This window comes from Labeo rohita, chromosome 7, assembly GCF_022985175.1.
Source record: "Labeo rohita strain BAU-BD-2019 chromosome 7, IGBB_LRoh.1.0, whole genome shotgun sequence".
NCBI lineage: Eukaryota > Metazoa > Chordata > Actinopteri > Cypriniformes > Cyprinidae > Labeo > Labeo rohita.
Genome location: NC_066875.1, coordinates 17,569,179 through 17,590,408, shown reverse-complemented (window position 1 = coordinate 17,590,408; position 21,230 = coordinate 17,569,179). Strand labels below are relative to the sequence as shown.

The 21,230-nt window shown below is 35.1% G+C and overlaps 2 protein-coding genes across 3 annotated transcripts; both read right to left on the bottom strand.

The window, feature by feature from the left end:
• Positions 1-1,506: 1,506 nt before the first annotated feature.
• si:ch211-122f10.4 (cathepsin A-like) lies at positions 1,507-6,389 on the bottom strand. The gene is made up of 11 exons (XM_051114221.1): positions 6,127-6,389; positions 4,634-4,745; positions 4,285-4,422; positions 4,042-4,203; positions 3,835-3,926; positions 3,665-3,749; positions 3,436-3,576; positions 3,222-3,352; positions 2,975-3,137; positions 2,814-2,903; positions 1,507-2,709 (listed from the first exon to the last, which is right to left on the bottom strand). Exons 1-11 carry the CDS (start codon positions 6,294-6,296, stop codon positions 2,626-2,628), a joined length of 1,368 nt encoding a protein of 455 aa, XP_050970178.1. The 5' UTR covers positions 6,297-6,389; the 3' UTR covers positions 1,507-2,625.
• A 1,410-nt stretch (positions 6,390-7,799) lies between these two features.
• Positions 7,800-17,213, bottom strand: slc38a7 (solute carrier family 38 member 7). 2 transcript variants are annotated; one of them, XM_051115857.1, is made up of 12 exons: positions 17,061-17,213; positions 14,781-15,242; positions 14,612-14,665; positions 14,254-14,398; positions 14,034-14,178; positions 13,777-13,875; positions 13,629-13,686; positions 12,800-12,914; positions 12,549-12,696; positions 12,193-12,392; positions 10,082-10,133; positions 7,800-9,113 (listed from the first exon to the last, which is right to left on the bottom strand). In XM_051115857.1, exons 2-12 carry the CDS (start codon positions 15,042-15,044, stop codon positions 8,996-8,998), a joined length of 1,398 nt encoding a protein of 465 aa, XP_050971814.1. In that variant the 5' UTR covers positions 15,045-15,242; positions 17,061-17,213; the 3' UTR covers positions 7,800-8,995. The 2 variants fall into 2 exon arrangements, with proteins under 2 accessions (XP_050971814.1, XP_050971815.1); XM_051115858.1 differs by lacking the exon at positions 7,800-9,113 and adding an exon at positions 9,166-9,447.
• Positions 17,214-21,230: the final 4,017 nt, after the last annotated feature.

Below are 21,230 nucleotides of genomic sequence, written 5' to 3'. Positions count from 1 at the left end.
CAAGTACCGCCATCTACTGTACATTTAAACTGGTAACATGTTTCTGCCGTTGAACTGTCCTCTGTTGGCTCCTCTATTACCAGCTCCATATGGATTCAGCACTATCTTTGATAATTTCTATTTCCTCTTTTTATATATACTCTACCACACAGGTTTTAGGTTTTACACGCAACAGGAAAATGACAACAGTTCATTTTCATTTCTCATGTTAATACTTCTGGATGCTGCGGTTTAAACAGTTGCTACATTAGTCAAATCATAAGCTTAAAGTGGTCATCGGATGCCCATTTTCCACAAGTTGATATGATTCTTTAGGGTCTTAATGAAAAGTCTATAATATACTTTGGTTAAAAATTCTCAATGGTTGTGTAAAACAACACCCTTTTTAACTTGCCAAAATCAGCTCTGTAAAAATCAACCTGTTCTGGTCGAGGCTGCTTTAAATGTTAATGAGCTCTGCTCGCCCCGCCCCTCTCTTCTCTCTGTGGAGTGACGAGCCTGTTTACTTTTGCCATGCTTAGACTCACTTCTGCTGTAGGTGAACCTGGATCACGAATGATTTGCGCAAACATAGGCACATTTATGTATATCAGGAGGCGCATTCCCTTCACAAACAAACTTAATCCACTGCATCTTCAGCGGGTCAGATGTCGGAAGTAAATGATGACCACTATGTTCATTATTACATCCAGCAACACAACACCTCAATTGCTCAATCGGAGATATTCTCTTACATCCCCTCTCCAGCATCGAAACAATGGAGGTCGGACTGTTACAGCTGATCTGAGGTAAGACGCTCATGTCAATCAACTATCGTGGGAGCGGCTTCAGGCATCTGAGAATGGCTCAATTTGAAAAAAGGGGATATTATTTTTACAGATTAACCACTGCATGGATTTTTATCATTATAGGGTTTATTTGTACATACACTGCCAACACACATTAATGTTCAAACAACATGAAAAAGTGAACTTTGCATCCGATGACCCCTTTAACAACACAGATATACACAGACAAACTACACTAAAAAGTTTTTTTTTTTTTTTTAATTCTTGGTTCATACTGATTCCATGTGAAAAACATTAAAATTTTAGTTTTGTTGGGTTGAATTTCCACATACCTGAAGGAGTATCTTTGGTCAAATGTAGTATTAAATGCTCCATATAATCTTTCTTAGATGATCTGACTGTTGGGTTTTGCAGGCCATTACCATAGATCCAGATAATTAAAAATAATTAAAAACTTTATTTCAGTGTTGAGTGTATCAGGGGTGAGAACAAAAAGACAATAAACAGATTTGTCCTCAGTACTTTATTTGGCAAATTAAAAAAGGAGCATCTCAGCACTTATTCAATAACCAGATCCTACAAGGGCGATGCTACAGAAATGTCCACTTTTGGCATGGAAAGATGTCTTAAAATGTATTTCTTTTTCTAACATTTAAACTTAAGACCACATTATTAGATTAACTTTTGACTTCATGAATACATATAAATGACAGCTTAATGATTTATCTTTTTGTGCATTTATTTTCCTATAAGGAAGGTAACACCAGTGACAATTTTCATGCAAAAATAATTTTACAAAAAGGCTGCTGCAAGGTATCAAACCACATGTTGTCAATCATGGTAAACTCACTAAATTAAGTAGTTTAATCCATTTGTATTGTAGCTTTTTACAATTCTCTAACAATAAAGTAGGTCACACCAGTGACTTCAACTAAAACCTTCATATGAAATCATGAGATAAATGAGCAAATTTCTGATAACGGAAAAGAGACAGTGGACTTAACATGAGCCCTTTTCATACATCTTCAGAAAATAGTGTGATTTTTATTTCAAAATAAACCATTTTTGTTAACAGTAACACCAATGACACTCCAGGGGACCACTACTTTCATTGTATATTATACATGATATAATATTTATTCTGCATTTTGTTTTTTTATGCAATTTACATCATATATTTGATAGTTATGAATACATTATTGCATTTTAAATGGTAGAAAAGCTTGTTTTTGAACTCAAAATAAAGCACTTTCCCTCTGTACATGGCTGTGGGGATGAGCGGTTTTGTGGTGCTTGGAATTCAAAATATTTCATTGAAAAACAAATAATGCCAAATTGATAGCTAATAGTGTAGATAGTGTCATTGTTCAAATAACATAACATATAAACCTAAAGTGTTTTTCAAGTGTAATATTTTTGTAAAGGCTAGGGACAGAAAAATTGACATTTCCATAGAATGACCCATAACAGTAACTCTTGTTTTAAGGACATAATTGAAACATTTTAAAACCACGTGACATCCATTAATACTATTTCAAATAGTGTACCTATATTTGGGATTATGTGATTGTTATGATCAACATGACTATGAAAACCAACCCTAGTCTTTGAGGAAAAATTCTTTTTAAACAAAGATTCAAACATTTACCAAAATAAAAAGCATTTCAAAATTCCCAAACATATGCTAACACGCATACACCCAACAGTCCCTGAGAAAATTCATGTGCAACTTCATGTCACATTTCAACACTTTCCTTAAAACCTGTTTTCTTAAAAAACAGACCACTTCTAAAAATCTGATTTAGTGCTTTAAGACAGGACATGGTCCGGAGGACATTCAATAAGGCTTATTGGACAAGAAACTCTGTAGCATCTGGAAAGATGGACCAGGAGCCCACTGAGGAACCATGTGACCGGCACCCTGAAAGAGCAAAGTTGTATGTCATGCTTTTGTACATGTGAAAATTTCAAACTGTTTGAAAAGACACCTTGGAAAAGATGAAGACAGGCTGCATGGATGCCTACCTTGACTGTGAGGAAAGTGATGTTGCCAAACTGCTGGTAGAATCCAGCAATCTGGTTATCAGAAATCCAGGGTTTGTACAGTGTGCTCGCCTTGAAGAAGAAAAAACCCAACATTACATCTTAGAAGATGCTATAATATTCTGCAGAGCATTACAACTTACCTTCTGTCCAAGCTGTTCAACAAACCACTGGTCCCCAAGGAAGTTACAAGCCATATCGGTATCTCCATTATAGACCAAAGCTCTCAGACCCAACGCCAGCAGCTTCTGATACACATCCTTCACAGTTTCATAAATGGTGTGATACTGGTTTCCCACAGCATCACTGGATAAAAAAGGAAGAACTCTGTATGTACATACTCGCTCATGCATAGACACACTGAAACCGTGAGGACAGACGTCAGTTTACCTGCAGATGTCCCAACGTGGTAGTACATCAGGAATGTGCAGTGCCTTCCTTACATCTCCTCGGTTAAGCCAGTTCATCTGAGCGGTGCTGTTGATGCATGGAGGCACTCCATTTGGAGGACTTCCTACTAACTAAACAAACAAAAAAAGCATATTTCTCCTTTGTTTTATCTAGTTTATTGGCAGGCTGCATGATCAGATCGAACAAGACTTACCTTTTTAGCTTCCCAATGCTTCCTAAAGTTTCTGAAAAGATGCTTCATGGCTCTCTGAGATGTGACACCACCAGCACAGTCAAGATACAGCGCGTATGTATTCAATCCAGAGTTATAGACTATATTAAACGCATGCGCTACCTGCAAACGACAGAAGACTAATCAACTTAAATAACCATTGGCAAGGTTGTATAAGAAAAGCATGTGAAATGCATTCACAACACATTACCACAACAGAGCAGGCCTCTTTAGAATTGTTGTAGAAATTACAGACTCCATTTTGACAGCAGTTGTCATTCAGATCCTTCCACAGCCTATGTATCAAATTTTTCATTGTCAGTATTGCAATATAAATATACACGTGAGTTTCCACCTACAGAAGTAATTGATTTAGCTTACTGTTCTCCAAGCAGGCCATGATAGTTGGCGAAGTAGATTAGTGATTGGTCATTTAGTGCGAAGCTACTAATGCCATTTCCCACAGCAAAACCCTGCAAAGGCAACAAAATGAATGATAAAAGAAAAAGACATAAAAGATAAAAAGACAAGTAAACAACATAATAACTGAAATTTAAAAAAAAAATGAAATAAGCATATTAAACCTACCTTAAAGTTCACTTTAAGTTTACCTCCAGTGGCAACTCTCAGACTGAGTGTTGGTGCGTAGATGCCTCCATAACTCTCACCAAAAATGAAAAACTCATTCTGGGTGAAATTTGGGAATTTGATGAAAAAGCTTTGCAAAGCTAGGTAGTTGTTATCTGCCACCTAAAGAAAAAAAGTACACGTTAAGACTTTAAATCTCCATCTTTAAAGGCTAAGAGTGTCTTTGAATGTGTAGACACTTACCTCATCATCATTGGTTTGATATTTTTGGTCATCTGAGTAGGAATAACCCACTCCAGCAGGTGACTCAAGATAAAGGACGTTGGCAATTTTATTCCAGCTGAATTCATTCTCATACAATGTGGCTCCATTATCATTGACCTAAGGACAGACAGAACAAACACAATGTTTATTGAGGCATTTATGGTTTTGTTTTGTACAGAAAAGCAATATAGAACTCAATGACTGAAATTACATTTATGTATTTTCCCCTCTCTAAATTTTATAGCCTCGTTAGTTCTTAGGTCTTTAAGACTAAATCAGCTCTTGAGCAATGCATTGTAAATTCTTAAATATGTAAGTATCAACCTACATGAAAGGGGCCATTCTCTGATAGAAACCCATCCAGAGAGCTACAGCCTGGCCCTCCGTTCAGCCACAGCACGACTGGGTCCTTCAGCGGGTCCCTCTGAGACGTCACAAACCTGTAACATTATACAAATTCTCTTTAATGCAATAATGAATACACAAAACAATGATAACGTGTTACTGAAGAGACTCAAACTATAGTACACTCAAACCCAAGGAAAGTCTTTTTACACAGTACTACTTGTAATCACAATAACAATTCAGTACCAGAAAAAATATATAGTTTTATAGTTTTAACTACACATGAACAAAATACAATAGTTTTCTAGACAGCAAACATACTATGGTAACTTATATGAATATTTTATACTCTATAGTCTCATACTCCACACAAAAAATGGGTTCTTCAGCGGTTCATTGTGGTAGTTGGTTCTTTGGCTCATAGGGGAACCAATTTAAGTGCAATATAGCACCTATGAAGAACCTGTAATGGTTCCTTTGGGTGGTTAAGGTGCTATATAGCACCATCTTTAACTACAGAATACCCTATATATATATATATATATATACATACTTTGTCTTAAAGTGGTTCCCCTACGATTGCAAGCCAAAAAACAACAACACATTTTAGCACCATTTTTTTAGAGTGTAGTCCATATCACAGTACCTTAAAGAACCACGATATCGCCAAAACACACACACACACAAAATTTACTGGTATTACTATCCTTGTGGGGACATTTGTTCCCCATAATGTGATAAATACCAGGTTCACACATACACACACGTTTGTTTTTGTGAATTGTGGGGACTTTCCACAGACTTCTATAGATTTTACACTGACCAAACGATATTGTCTATCCCCTAACCCAACCCTAACCCTAAACCCAGCCCTCACAGAAAACATGTTTGCATCGTTACACTTTCAGATAAACATCATTTACTATTTTTAATCATTTTTTTACGGCCTGCGGTCCCCACAATGTCAAAAATTTCAGGTTTTACTATCCTTGTGGGGACATTTGGTCCCCACAATGTAGCAAGAACAAGTACAACTGACCTTGTGGGGACATTTGTGAGGTCCCCATGAGGAAACAGGCTTATAAATCATGCAGAATGAGTTTTTTTGAGAAAGTAAAAGTGTGCACAGTCTCCTGCGAGGGCTAGGTTTAGGTGTAGGGCGATAGAAAATAGGGTTTGTACAGTATAAAAACCATTACGCCTATAGAATGTCCCCATAAAACATGTAAACACACACACACATACACATACATACATATACATATACATACATATATATATATATATATATAAATTACAAACTTGAAAAAATAAAGATTAAAATGTCGCTTGTCGCATGTAAACTCTGTTTTTTCTTTAGGTGTGAATGCGGAAACTCATTTGCCTAAATATAGTAACGTTATCCTCCTCATAAACAAAACATGCTGCATATTCTCATGCTGATAAGTTTAAGGAAAAAAGACTAATAAAACTCACCAATAATGCAAAAACTTGCCAGAACTGGCCTTCAGATATCCTGACCACTGGCGGTAATTGGGTTTAAAAGACATGCCTGGTAGATCCAGCACCTCATCTGGATCATACATGCCGCTCGCGACATGCACAGACACGGACAAAAAACAGAAGAAGACCCGCAGAGAAAACATTTCACAGTCTGATGGACCACGGACACGGACCCAAGTCTTAAAGACTCCTGCGACCCTGTTTGCGTTTCCTTTTCTCTGACTGTCATATGACTTTTACAGTCGTCAGGTGATGCAGACAAACTAGTCTCCGCCCAAATATCCAGACTCTCCTTCGCTGACTCCTTGTGTGAGGTGTAAATTATCACCTGGTATTCCTTCAGATGATTATTATGAACAGATTAAGGATCACATAGCAAACAGCAGATTCATTCAAATTTGCTGGATCAGCTAGGTAGAAAAATATTGAAGAGCAATTTTATGCAAATACACGTATATAAAATTATTATTTTTTAAATAACTTGATATTTCATTTAACATATGACCCTCAATAACAAAACCAGAGATGGGCCTGGTTTAGGCTGGAAGTAGCTGGGTAGCTGGTTTTTGCTGGTCTCCCAGTCTGGCTAGGCTGGTTTTAGCTGGTTGTTCCAGCTCGTCTACCAACCTGACTAACTAAGAAAGTGGCCAAAACCCGTTTATTAATCACCTTATTATTACAAAAACCATATGTTGTCTTTAATGTCAAATACTTAAATTTACCCAATTACTTGAATCAATATTTTTGTCAATAATAAAATTGTATCTAAATTATACATGTAAAAACAGGAGCTTATAGAGCTGCAATATTATGACAAAAATCATTATTGTTTTTGTAGACTATTGCTCTTTATATTGTAATAATGATAATTACTACCAGTATAGAAAACGTTTTGGTTCATAGACAAACATGTTGGTCCATGACATTAGCCAAGTCTAGTGCAAGTTATGTAAAACTTTGGGGGCATTTTTCTTATTAAGAAATTATTATTAATACACATTTCTTATTTCTGTTTCTCCTCTTATTATTTTTGCCACAAGCCCTCATTAATTTTTGAACCTTGAACCCATAGCTACTTTTATTTCAGATGTTACTGTGGTTCTACACAACAGCACACTATATGCAAATGAAAAGAGATGGGTATCAATAGGCATGATGGTTTCTCCATATGCAGCATGTTTATACGTATATTTTTTTAATCAAAGCTTTACTGTTTTAATTGAAGTACAACCTGAAACATCTAAGAAATGTTACTATATATCTATAGTTTCTTTGTTGTTGTTGTTTTTGTTGAACGCCCTATCAAATTCCAGTGCATTTCCAAAGAAATTGTCTAATAAAATGCAGCACAAATTTCGTCCACAGCAATGTTTAACTTGCTTTTTCAATACAGTGTTGTATCGTTATAACAATATAACAGTATTTATAATTTAGAAATCCACACTGATGAAGCATGGTCAGTGAAGATGTTTGGACAAATAAAAAAAATACAGCTTGGTAGATGGATGCGTTCTTTCTATCACAAAGTCCATCAGTAAAATGCAATAAAGTGTTGCAGAAGAGATTAAAAAAAAAAAAAAAACCATTCCCACTCATGCATGAATCATTAAATTTACAAAATGATACTGCTTCAAACTGAGCATTCATTATGTAGCCAACCATTTACTTTTTCTGTTTATTTAAATATTTTTTGCATTTTTTAAGTCGCACAGAATGGAGCACAGAATCAGTTTGTTGATTTATCGTGGAACATCCCTTTAGTGATTGCACTGAAACAGTAAAACATACAATAATACATGATTGTGGAAAAGCAAACATGCATCTAGTGTTACTGATTAAATCCATGAGGAATTTTCATAATATGTATGCACAGTTGAGAATTGGAACATGTAGTACAGAAAGGGTCACCAGCACACCAATGTGACTCAATTAAACTGTTCAGATAATGGTTCAAAGAAACTTACTGAAGAAATTCTCATTCACACTAACTTCAATACTTTTGAATTTCCCCCAAAACAAAATAAACACAAAATAATTAACTTTTTCAGTAAATCATCTAGTTTTCATTATATTCACTCAAGTATCAGTAAACTTCAGTAAAATCAGAGATTATTGCACCCTTGGCCTAAGCAACAACTTAATGAAAAACACATTCAGAAAATGTACCTAAAACAATAACAATGCAACAAATTAAAACCGTTCATCAAGAATTTTCTGCAATACAGTTTAAATAAGTGTCACTTCTGGTCTAAAGTGGTATATATACACACACATACACATACACACTATTAGATCTTATGGATCTGTAGAATTACATGTTTGGCAGTGCAAGTCATCAAAAAAAAGTTTGCAATAAGATTCTAAGGGTAAACATCATGAACACTGACCACATTTGCAATGTCAAGTATATAAGGCTTTCATAAAATCAGTTTCTTAAAAAAATATATAAAAATTAAAAAAGAACATGGACAAAAAAAAATTACATTTCAAAAGAAAGGGACATATATTTGGAAGATCTAACATCGGAAGATTTAACACAATGTCCATATCCATTCAGAAAAAATGGTGAAGAACAATGTCCTTCACAGGGGTCCTCCATTCACAAACAGCCAGAGCAGAGAGCTTGATGCTGCATGCTGGTGGGTGATCCACTACATCAAGAGGTATAGACTTCTGTGGGACTGCTGCGCTTTACAATACGAGATATTTAAAACAGTCTCCTGAAGACGTGATAGAGGTCAGTGGTAGACATGATTTGTACAGTCTTCATTCCCATGTTTTTAGTTTGTCTCTACCGGTTCATATTCATGCCCAGTATTCATGGGGGTCACAGCAACCCTTCCTATGGGCTGTTGGGATGATTGATGATATCTTGGTAGATGGCATTAGTGGTCGTCTGGCCAAAGATGAAAGCACCAATTGTAACCATAATGACCCCATAGACCACCATTCCCTTCCAACTATAGAGAAATAATTAGGTTATCAGTTTTACAATTGAATATACAGCTTTAGGCATTGTTGAATATTGTTTATAAGGATAGTTCACCCAAAAATGAAAGTTCTGTCATCATTTACTCACCCTCATATTTTTCCAAACCCATAAGACGTTCATTCATTTTCAAAATGTGTCACCAAGTTTATAAAGACATATGAATTGAGCAGTTTATTCAAAGTCTTCTGAAGAGACATGTAATGATCACTTTAAATACTCACCCTCATGCTGTTCCAAGACTTTTGTTCATCTTCCGAACACAACTTAATATATTTTTGATGAAATCCAAGAGCTTTCTGACCCTGCATAGACAGCAAGGCCCAGAAAGTTAGTAAGGACATTGTTTAACCATAATTTTATTTTATAATTTTATTTTATGAAGCTACGAGAATCCTTTTTGTTAGTAACACCACACAGAGGACACAGAAGAGAAGAAATTGTTGAATAATGTTGCTATTTTTGTTTTCCTTGCGCACAAAAACTATTCTCGTAGCTTCATAAAATTAAGGTTGAACCACTGATGTCACGTGAACTATTTTATCGATGTCCTTACTACCTTTCTGGGCCTTGGACGTGTCAGTTGCATTGCTGTCTACGCAAGGTCAGAAAGCTCTTGGATTTCATTAAAAATATCTTGATTTGTGCTTTAAAGATGAACGAAGGTCTTGCGGGTTTGGAATGACATGAGGATCAGTAATTAATGACAAAATTTTCATTTTTGTGTGAACTATTCCTTTAATGTGAATTACTTTTTTACAATGTCTTTTTAAGAACTTTCTGAAGCAAAAGTTTTGGTGAAATGGTCTTCATGACAGAAATCTCACAAGTTTCAGTAAAAATCTCTTCTCTTGTTTCGAACATAAACACAAGTAGGGTGATCCATTAATGATTATTTTTGGGTGAACTTATCCTTTAATAAGTAATAAATAAGTTTACCTGGCTGTTCTGACATCATGCTCTGAAAGCTTTGCCTGAATCAAGCACAACCCTAAAGACAAACATTACAAAAATAAAAGAGATTAAATGCAGTCACTGTTTGGAAAAACATTGATGCGATACAAGCAAAAGAAAAGTCTGAGAGCTAGGGCTGGACGACTAATGGAAAAGTAATCAAAACTGAAATTCAGAACCTCCAACCTATATTTTTTCCCATGTTGGTTATCTTGTTTTTTTTAACCCTGTTAATAATTTCTTATTAAAAACACACTACCACGTGTGTAGTCAGCACTATATGGTATACTATATTGCGCTCGCGTCTTTTGGAGCGTCTCACACAGGAGTAGTACGTTTAAGACGCTGTGTCAAGTTAAAGAAGAAGTCCACTTCCAGAACAACAATTCACAAATAATTTACTCACTCCATTATCATCCAAGATGTTCATGTCTTTCTGCCTTCAGTCGTAAAGAAATTATGTTTTTGAGGAAAACATTTCAGGATTTTTCTTCATATAATGGACTTCAATTGTGCCCCCGATTTTGAACTTCCAAAATGTAGTTTAAATGCAGCTTCAGAGGGTCTTACCTAGCGAAAGGATCAGTTATTTTTTTTGGAAAATAAAAATGTGTATACTTTTTAAGCACAAAAGGTCACGTAGCACAGGCTCTGGCATGCGCGTTAATGACGCTACGTACTATTAAATCATGTCGGAAGGTCACGCCGAATGTAGGTGGAACCACAGACCCAGTTTTTACAAAGCGAACGTGCAAAGACTAAGAAAGTGCAAAAGTCAATCGCTGTTTACAAACAAAAAGGTACATGTCAGATGATTCTGAAGTTGTAGGAGAAAATAAGATGAACTTAGACATGATTCATAGTAGTGATGGGAATTTCGGATCATTTTACCGACTCAGATCTTTGAGTCTCGTTCAGCAAAATGAACAAATCTTTTTCCGAGTCATTTCGTTCATTTTAGCAAAATCAGCGTCACATGACAGCCCCATAAGATGAACGAACGACTCGAAAAAGCCGAAGACTCAAAACAAGTGAACTAATTCCAGAATATGATGTTGCGCATGCGCGACTGAATGAATCACTCCCCGAGACGACTCGTTCTTCACGAGTGACATTAAAGATTCGTTCAAAATGAACGAATCGTTCAAGAACGACCCGTGAACACGCATCCGAGAGCCTGTGCTACGCGAGCTTTTGTGCTTAAAAAGTATACAAATTTTTATTTTTCGAAAAAAAATGACAGATCGTTTCACTAGATAAGACCCTTCTTTCTCGGCTGGAATCGTTTAGAGCCCTTTGAAGCTGCATTTAAACTACATTTTGGAAGTACAAATTCGGGGGCATAACTGAAGTCCATTATATGAAGAAAAATCCTGAAATGCTTTCCTCAGAAACCATAATTTCTTTACGACTGAAGGCAGAAAGACATGAACATCTTGGATGATAATGGAGTGAGTACATTATTTGTGAATTGTTGTTCTGGAAGTGGACTTCTCCTTTAACTTGACACAGCGTCTTAAACGTACTACTCCTGTGTGAGACGCTCCATAATTTCTTTACGACTGAAGACAGAAAGACATGAACATCTTGGATGACAAGGGGGTAAGTAAATTTTTGGAAATTGTTGCTCTGAAAGTAGACTTCTCCTTTAATACACGTAGCACCACTTATCAATGTCAGTTCCAAAACAGTGGACCAATTAGAAGATCACGGAGGTGGGACAAGCGTTGCAAGCCTTTGTTTACAGGAGCAGGTTGGAATGGCAACTTTTGTATTTGATGGCAACATGGCGGAGTACGCATTATGCACTATTTTATTAAACCATTCCCGAGTGCTGCGTCTCGCATTTTAGATGCAAAGACGTGTTCTGTGTGAATGGCCACTAAGAACCTAGAGTAAATACTTGCGCAAATAGAGTGACAGGACAAGATCACTGAGAGGAATAAGTCAAATTCATATCTTTAAATATGATGGCAAAGTAATAAATAAGAAGAAGAAGAAGAAGAAAAAAAAAACAAAAATAATCATTCATTAATCGTGATCTTGATTTTAGGTCATATCGTCCAGCCCTTCTGAGAGCTTTTTAAATTTAATACCTGGAAAAACAAAGATGAAGCATGCAGCCAAACCACCAATTAGTGAAATGACTCGTCCGATATCAGGAATGAAGAGAGCAAGAATTAGTGTAAGACAAAACCAGATGAGTGTCTGCAGTATCCTCCGTCTCCGTTCTTTGGCCACATCTGTCTCTACCTCCTCTCCTTTAAAACGCAGCCACAAACCTTCCAGCACTGCCCTAAAGCACAAACAAATACACAGATTTTTGTTTTTAGATTTGATTATAAATATCTATCTTTCATACACATCTATCTACCTTATTTTTTCTGTAAGAGCAGCACATTCACAGAAAACAGTGTTAAAATAAGGTGGATCGCCCACAAAAGCCTGTTACCTTCCACAGAAGTGCAGGATTGGATATGAGGTAACAACACAGATGATGATGAAGGCGCGAGCAATGGCTACCGCAACGTCATTAGATGGATATGACATCAAAACATCCTGGCTTACGCTTGCGCCAAATGACAAGAAGCCACAGACACCTGCAGAGAGAAAAACAAGATCAAATGTTACACAACCAGTTCATATTAGAATGATCTGCCTGCTTTATCATTAGAGTATTTCAGCAAATTCAAACTCCCATACCTGTGCCTGTATACACAAAAAGGCAGATGATCATGCTTATTGTCACAACTCCCCACCAAGGCCGGATTTCTGGCTTCTTCATGCTGTTAAAAACAGGAACGCTGCTGACGTGACACTGGGAAAATGAAAGGAAAAATTTGTTAATAGATTTCAAAAGTGGTGAATTTTTGAACATTTTTCAACACAGTATTAAGAATCAAGAGTAAGTAACAGGGTGAACAGGGTAATTTTTATAAATTCAACTACGATTTTTTTCTTGTGGACTATATGTAAATGTCTTTTATGTAAAATATCTTATTCAGGGCAGTACTAAATAAAAAATAACATGCATTTTGTATGATCCCTCTTATTTTGGTAAAATAATTAAAATTTGCAGATTCTGCAAGGCGTATGAAAACTTTTGACTTCAACTGTTGATGAGTACTTTCATCAAGGATGCCTCAAATTGATCAAATGTTACTTTAAAGACACTTATGTTACAAAAGATTTCTATTTCACAGAAATGCTGTTCTTTTGAACATTTTATTCATGAAAGAATCCTGACAAAAAATAAAATAAACACTGGTAACAATAAGAAATGTTTCTTGAGCAGCAAATGAGCAAATTAGAATGATTTCTGAAACACCACATGGCACCGAAGACTGGAGTAATGATGCTGAAAATTCAGCTTTGCCATCAAAGGAATAAATACATTTTAAAATATATTTCAGTACAAAATAGTAATTTTATATTGTAAAAATATTTAATTCTATTTATTTTTTACTGTATTTTTAACTAATAAATGCAGCCTTGAGCATAAGAGACTTCCAAAAACATTAAGTTCACACACCTGGAAACCAAAGCAGATTGTGGGCATGGCATTGAACACGTCGGTCCAGGATGCAGGGCTGAAAAATAACAAACATCACATTATAGCAGTGATCAATATCTCTTGTTTAATATGTTACTCAAATAACTATTTAAAATGTACTTCTGACCTGACTGGGATGATTCCTGGAGAAATGTCTTTGTCAGGCCAGATGTATTTGACGATGATTATGATTGTCACATACCAGGTGCCGATAACACTCAGGGTGCTACAGATCAATCAGTATGTATGATTTAACCAGAAAAGATCATTCAAAAGTGCAATTTAAGCAAAAACATTTGCACTAGTCACAGCTGTGACATAACACTGCACTGCATAAAACAATAACTTAGTTAAACAATAAAGAAAATCACAAGACGTTTTTACCTGGCATACTTCTGGAAGCCAATCTCCTTGGGTATGGACAGAGGCAGTATGATCAGCACTGAGGTCAAAGTGATGGTGAACTTACGATCCGTGTACCAGTGCAAACTAATCTCTTTCTCTGACTCACTGTTTATTGCGCCAATCACTGTAGGAAGAAAGACAGGAAATTAGACTCCATTCAGACTATTTTGATGTATCATATATATATGAACATACTCACGCTTGTCTAACTGATCCCCAATAATAATAAGGAAGGCTATGCAGGTGCCAAAGGTGTAAACAGCAATGGCCAGCTCACATACAACACCGAGAGCCTTTCCACATACCGCACGAATCACCTCCTGATATGTTGTTTCATTGCTCACCTAAAAAAAATGTGAACAAAATACATAGAGCAGAAGCTCAAACATCAATCAGTTATATATCTTTGAACTTCCATGTTTATCATATCTGAGGTGCTCCATGTATGTCATTTGTTTATATGTGAATTTACTCTGTTCATTATATAAAAGATAGTGTCTCCTTAGAAGAGTTGGATTAAACTGCTTAACTCATCATTTAAACACACTTTTGCTTACCTGAGAACAATAAGCCAAGATCACCAGCCCAGTGATGATAAAGACAATCATACACTGTGAAAGATTAAATGAACAAGGCATTTAACATTTAACTTCAAAGAACAGACACTTTCTACTTCAAGTTAACACTGTATGGTTTTGTTTACAATAGTTTGTAAGTGTATCTCACCATTTGAAGGGTCACTCCAGCTGTGACGCCTCCAGCCATGTTGAAAGCAGCAGGAAAATTAAGAAGTCCGGCTCCCAGAGCAGCATTCACTACAATGAACACAGCACCAAGTAATGAAGTCCCTCCACGTCTGTCGTCTGACTGAGTAGGTAGTTGGATGGAGTCCACACTGGGGCTCTGTAAGAGCCATGCTCTTTCACCAGCATCCTCACTGTACCCCCAGTCACCCGCTTCACTATTAATCGCCCTTTCTGCCCTTGACATGATGCTTGCTTTTCTCACAGACTCTCAGATAAACTGACAAGGACACACCATAGGGCAAAAGTAGAGGCAAACACACTTGTGCTGTCAGTTGGAGTCGCCACCATTGAGGGGGCAATGGTGCAAACACACTCCTGGACTAACGCACATCCACAGGGTCCATACAGTTACAGAGAGGCTGTCACGTTTTGTGATCGCCACCTGCGGAAAATAGAGAACAAATTGACAAACAGCACATAAAATGACAGTGTGGTTTGCATCTTAGAACAAATTTGATTTCACAGAAGTTGATTGTATTATTGTTTTCTATTTTAATATACACTACCAGTCAAAAGTTTTTGAACAGTAAGATTTTTAATGTTTTTATTTTTATTTTTAATTATTTTAATGTTTTTATTTTATTTGATCCAAAATACAGCAAAGGCAGTTATATTGTGAAATATTTTTACTATTTAAAATAACTTATTTTTATTTTAATATATTTTAAAATGTAATTTATTAATTTGATCAAATCTGAATTTTCAGCATCATTAAATCATTCTAATTTGCTGATTTCAAAAAACGTTTATTATTATTATTATTATTATTATCAATATTTAAAACAGTCAAGATTCTTTGATGAATAGAAAGATCCAAAGATCAGCATTGATCTGAAATAAAAAGCTTTTGTAACATTATACACTATACCATTCAAAAGCTTGGAGTCAGAAGAAATTATAGAAATTAATACTTATATTTAGCAAGGATGCTTTAAATTGATCAAAAGTGATGATAAAGACATTTATAATGTTACAAAGGATTTCTATTTCAGATAAACGCTGTTCTTCTGAATTTTCTATTCAAAGAAACCTGAAGAAACCTCTATTCACCTCAGCTGTTTTCAGCATAATAATAATAAATGTTTTTGAGCAGCAAATCAATATATTAGAAAGATTTTTAAGGATCATGTGACTGGAGTAATGATGCTAAATATTCAGCTTTGAAATCACAGGAATAAATTACATTTAAAAATATATTCAAATACAAAACATTTTTTTCAAATACTAAAAATAATTCGAAATTTTATTGATTTTGCTGAACTTTAAAATGTGTATCTTAAAATGTAATTTTACTCCAGTCTTCAGTCTCACACGATCCTTTAGAATGTTGATTTGCTGCCCGAGTAACAATGTGGAAAAACATTATGACTTCTGTATATTTTTATGGAAATATGATAGTTTTTTTTTCTCTGCTGATCATACATTTTAAAATCTTTTATTTTAAATATAAATCTACTGTTTTATTATAAATCCATTTACTGTTACTTTCAATTTAATGCGTCTTTGTTGATTATAAGTATTAATTTCTTGAAAGCAATTTTTGAATAGCATTTGCTACTAACTTGTCTGAAGGATGTTTCACAAATTGACTAAAGTGGTTGAACAGCATTATAAAACGACAGTCAGTAAGGTTTGCACTTTAGAACACGTCTGAAAGTCACGGGACACGACTGTATTTCTCAGCTGATCAGTAAGCAGAAATGTCAGACAAGTGATGAGGAAATGAAACATGCTGTCTACAGGAGAAACAATGCAGCACTGTCTGAACCTTATCTTTAGAGCAGCTCGATTAAAAGCTGGTAAATAGTATATTGAGTATCGAACATTTCTTGAAATCTTTATCCTAAATGTCCTTAAAGTTCATGTCACCATAACAGCTGTGACATTACCACAATGTAATGGGATTATCCTTAACTATCATCCTCACTAACAATGAATTAACTCAAGATTCAATCAAGACATCAGGCCAAGTCTTGGCTAAGACACAATCATGATCAAACACTACTAGTCTTCTTTCATTCATAACCATCATATGCTCTATATTCACTGCTCTAGGAGCGTAAACAAATCTGAAAGGCACAAAACATGCCATGACGAAACCCGAAAAGTCACATGACTCACATAGCAACACTGTAACGTTATTTGTTTAGCAAAAAAACTCTCCCGGTACGAACGAGATGTGATAAACCAGATGTCTCACCTCATGTGTATGTTTTTCACTGGTCCTGTACTGTACTGAAGAGCATAAGTGTGGTATTTTTCAGTGAGGAACAGAAATAAAGATGCGGCTACCGCCTCCACTGAGATCTGGGGTACGTTCTGCTAACACAGCAACACAGGGAGCAGCAATAGGTGTGTTCAACTAGAAGCGGCGCTGCGCAGACGGATCACTGTATGACATCAAAATATCGCGAGAGGGATTTAAACGCATACGGAGCCGTCTTCGCTCTCGCGGTACTTTGATGCCATACGCCAATCGGTCTGCGCAGCGCCGCTTCAAGACGAACACACCTGAAACGTCATTTGACGCTGCAGTCACATCATATGACTTTCAGCTCATGGGTAATGTAGTCCACGGGCGTTTCTAGGATTAGAAAACATCAGGGGCTAGTAGTGGTGGATGGGAGCTCACATCATAATTACGTAAGATTTTGTTAGGCACAGGTGGATAAACATGGATCCTCCTAGGGAGGTCTGGGGGGCATGCCCCCCAGGAGAAAATCTGATATTTTTTAAAGTTAAATTCATTAATCTGGTGCACTTTGAGAGTTCAAAAATAAGAGCCATAAGTTAACCCATGTTCAGTGTGCAAACTGAACAAAGAAAACGGTTGATGACCTGACTCACCCATCTTATGATACTCCGGAAACATTGGATCATGAACTCATCGTGTTAGCAAAGTCATGTTGTGCTTTAGATTTTAGTTCATTTGACAGACACTTTGCCAAAGCAACATTGTTACACTATGAAAGAATAGTAAATAGTACTCACTGCAAATAGCAAACATATCAAAGTATTATCACAAAACTATAACTTTACAAAAATATATTACACAAATAAACTAATACATTTAAAAATATATATTTGCATGCAAAAATAGGCCCCCGCTTTTTTTTTTTAATTCCATTTTATTTACTTTTTTTTCTAAATTAATTTTTTTTTTCTGTTTTACTCCTTTTTAATGGGTATATTTAATTGTATTAATCAAAAAACATGCCTGATTAATTAAAACAATGAAACTTATACAATTTAACGTCAATTTATCAAAAGTTATGTTTAGGGCCATATGAAGTGTTTTATGTTTTCTCACCTAATATTTTATTGTTACCAAATTTGTTTTAGCATGTCTATTTATTTAAATGCATAAAACAACTTTTATTTATTTCTACAAGAGCCTTATGAAATTATGTGTTGTGTATTTAAATTTTTCTGGTTATGAAATAAAGGCATAAAATATTAATTTATCTTTTAATTCATGAAAATTAAGTTTTATTTTTGGCAAATAAAGGGGACGCACTAATAAAATTTAAAAGATGGAAGAAATATTGTGTAGCAAAGTTTAAGTAATTTTTCAACAGTAGTAGTAGTAGTAGTACTGTAGGTACATTCGACTGAATGATAGTAATATATTTCTGCCACAATGTCTATACGAGCTAAACCGAACTTTTATTTTGACGGGTTTCCGTAAAATGACTTTACATTTCTGTGAGTATATAAACCTGGTTTACTCAAACAAACCAGTTAACTACTCTCAGAGCAGTTCTGGAGATGTTTTTCATGCGTTTTTTTATGGCAGAAATCACAGAGAGCGTGATGCGCACTTGTGTGTTGTAAAGGAAACCGCGCCTGCATCTGCACCATTCATTCATAAAGAGACACGCAGAACATGCAGGATTCATATTTTAAATGGTATTTTGCGGAGTAATATTTAAAGATAGTAGTCCACATCGCGATTTGTTTAAAGTGTAACGACCGACCTATGATTAATTCATTCAAACTATGACATATTCCGTGAATTCCTCGGAAATCATACGGCGATACAAAACATTCGGGGCTAAAGAATAATCTTTAGGGGCTCGATCTCCGAATGATTAGCCCTAACGACGCCCCTGATGTAGTCTATTCTACTGTATTCACTGATATGTGACTGGACCACAAAACCAGTCTTAAGTAGCACGGGTATATTTGTAGCAATAGCCAAAATACATAGTATGGGTCAAACTGATTGATTTTTATTTCATGCCAAAAAATCATTAAGATATTAAGTAAAGATTATGTTCCATGAAGATATTTTGTAAATATCCCACCGTAAATATGTCAAAACTTAATTTTTGATTAGTAATATACATTCCATTTACAATATACATTCCAATATACATTCCATACATTCCTATACATTTTTTTTTTTTTTTTTTTTTTTTTTTTTTTGCACTCACAGATTCCAGATTTTCAAACAGTATCTCACCATACATCAATGCAAAGCTATTTATTCAGCTTTGACTTGTGACTTTGGACTTGTAACCTTATAACTGGTTTTGTGGTCCACAGTCACATATATGTAATATTTAATTTAACATCTCTGATAGAGCTCCGCTTTGGACCATCTCTACTGATGTGGATAAATCTGCTATAACCTTTTTGGAAATACGTCCACGTCGCAATATTTTGGAGAAAATCGTGCTTCTCTTTGGGACAGTGTTTTTTTTTTTTTTTTTATAACTATTTTATTTATTTATTTATTGTAATTTTATGTTAAGATTTATATTATCTGGATACCCTTTGTACCTCTAGGAACTCCAAAGCATTAAAAACCATCAAATGGATATAATATTTTTGCATTTTTATAAAAAGCCATCTCGGTCAAAAATGAGATAATGAGTGAATGCTCTCAACACATATGTCCATCAAATACTTTTACTTTAAATTCGCTAAAATCCCAACCTCAACCCATCAGAAGTACCGGTACTAGAAACCTATACATCGGAGCCTGATAAAAATGCATTTTTTAAAGAAAGACGTCAGATGGATTTAGAGGCATCCGAACTCTTCATATAACAGGCCATCTTTATTGTTTCTAACAATCCAAATAATACAAAAACATTATATTTTAGATTTTTTCTTTGAATAGATTAATCTATTCCTTGAATTAAAAGGAATAATTTATTGACTAATTATAATTAAATCAGGGTTCCCACACCTTGGTTAACTTCAAATCCAAGGACCTTTCAAGGACTTTCCTGGTCCAATACCCTCAAATCCAAGGATTTAATGTGGGGACACAATTCAAGTGAGAGCAAGGTTACATCGTGTTACTTTGTAAGATACATTGTTAGAGTTTTCATGTGTCAAACACAACTATGCAAAAAAAGCATTTTTTTGCATTTACTTTTGGCCATATGACAGAGATCTGATACTCTATTTGTCATATTTCTGTTTTCATAAAACTGAAAACTATTCGGTACATCTCATACTGTATTCTAAAATGATCTGATATTAACTTTTGCATGGATTTTATTGAAGAGAGCTTAGGCTCATGTAACTAAGCTAATGTGCATAGGCCACGAAATGTTGGCGAAATAACACATTAGCGGACCGGAGGGAATAATATGGATTTTTTCCCCCAGAAAACTTCTTGCACAAAATAAATTCAAGCACTTTCAAGGACCTGTATCTATGTACGTTTATTTTTTTATCTTTTTTTTTTTTTTTCCACAAACTTAAGGATTTCAAGGACCCGTGGGAGCCGTGTTAAATATACAGTATCAAGTGATCGCATTGTGCCACATTCCCATTACCGCATAATTTCCTTCATGCAAAATTGACATCCAAAACATAACATTTATATACTTTCTACATAACTGCTGAACTACAAGGAAATACTGTTGTTTGGTCTTACATACATATATATATATATATATAAATTGTGGAGATGAATGCGCGTTGTCCATTTATCCATTACCTAAATTATTAAAATAAAAACAATCAAATAAATACCTTTTTTTTAATTTAGGGGGAAATGTTAGTTTATCAATTAGCTTGCAAAATATGACTTTCATAAGAATTCTAAACAGTGCAGAATATTTTGAATGCTTTTACATTTGAAAAACCTTCAAAATCGTAAAATGTTATTTACAGGTTTAAATGAAAGAGCCAGCAGCTGTTATAAATAAAAACACAACACAAATTAGTCCTCATTACAACTGAGTACAAATACTGCTGATATAATCGTGATCTGATCACAGTCTAAATTGAAATCTAAACTGATTTTCATTAAAGAACAAAGGAACTAATTTTGCAGAGTATCAGTGTGGTTTACAGTGTGTGCGTGTGTTTTGTTCTGTCCCCTAACAATGAAAACAACAAAATATCA

Coding starts and splice junctions, on each gene's coding strand:
- si:ch211-122f10.4 (XM_051114221.1), bottom strand. CDS start 6,296: ATGTTTTCTCTGCGGGTCTTCTTCTGTTTTTTGTCCGTGTCTGTGCAT. Junction 4,746..6,126: donor GGCAAGTTTTTGCATTATTG/GTGAGTTTTATT, acceptor ATAATGTTACAG/GTTTGTGACGTCTCAGAGGG. Junction 4,423..4,633: donor CAGAGAATGGCCCCTTTCAT/GTAGGTTGATAC, acceptor GTCTGTCCTTAG/GTCAATGATAATGGAGCCAC.
- slc38a7 (XM_051115857.1), bottom strand. CDS start 15,044: ATGTCAAGGGCAGAAAGGGCGATTAATAGTGAAGCGGGTGACTGGGGG. Junction 12,697..12,799: donor TTTTGTGTATACAGGCACAG/GTATGGGAGTTT, acceptor TTCTCTCTGCAG/GTGTCTGTGGCTTCTTGTCA. Junction 10,134..12,192: donor CTTCATCTTTGTTTTTCCAG/GTATTAAATTTA, acceptor GTTTGTCTTTAG/GGTTGTGCTTGATTCAGGCA.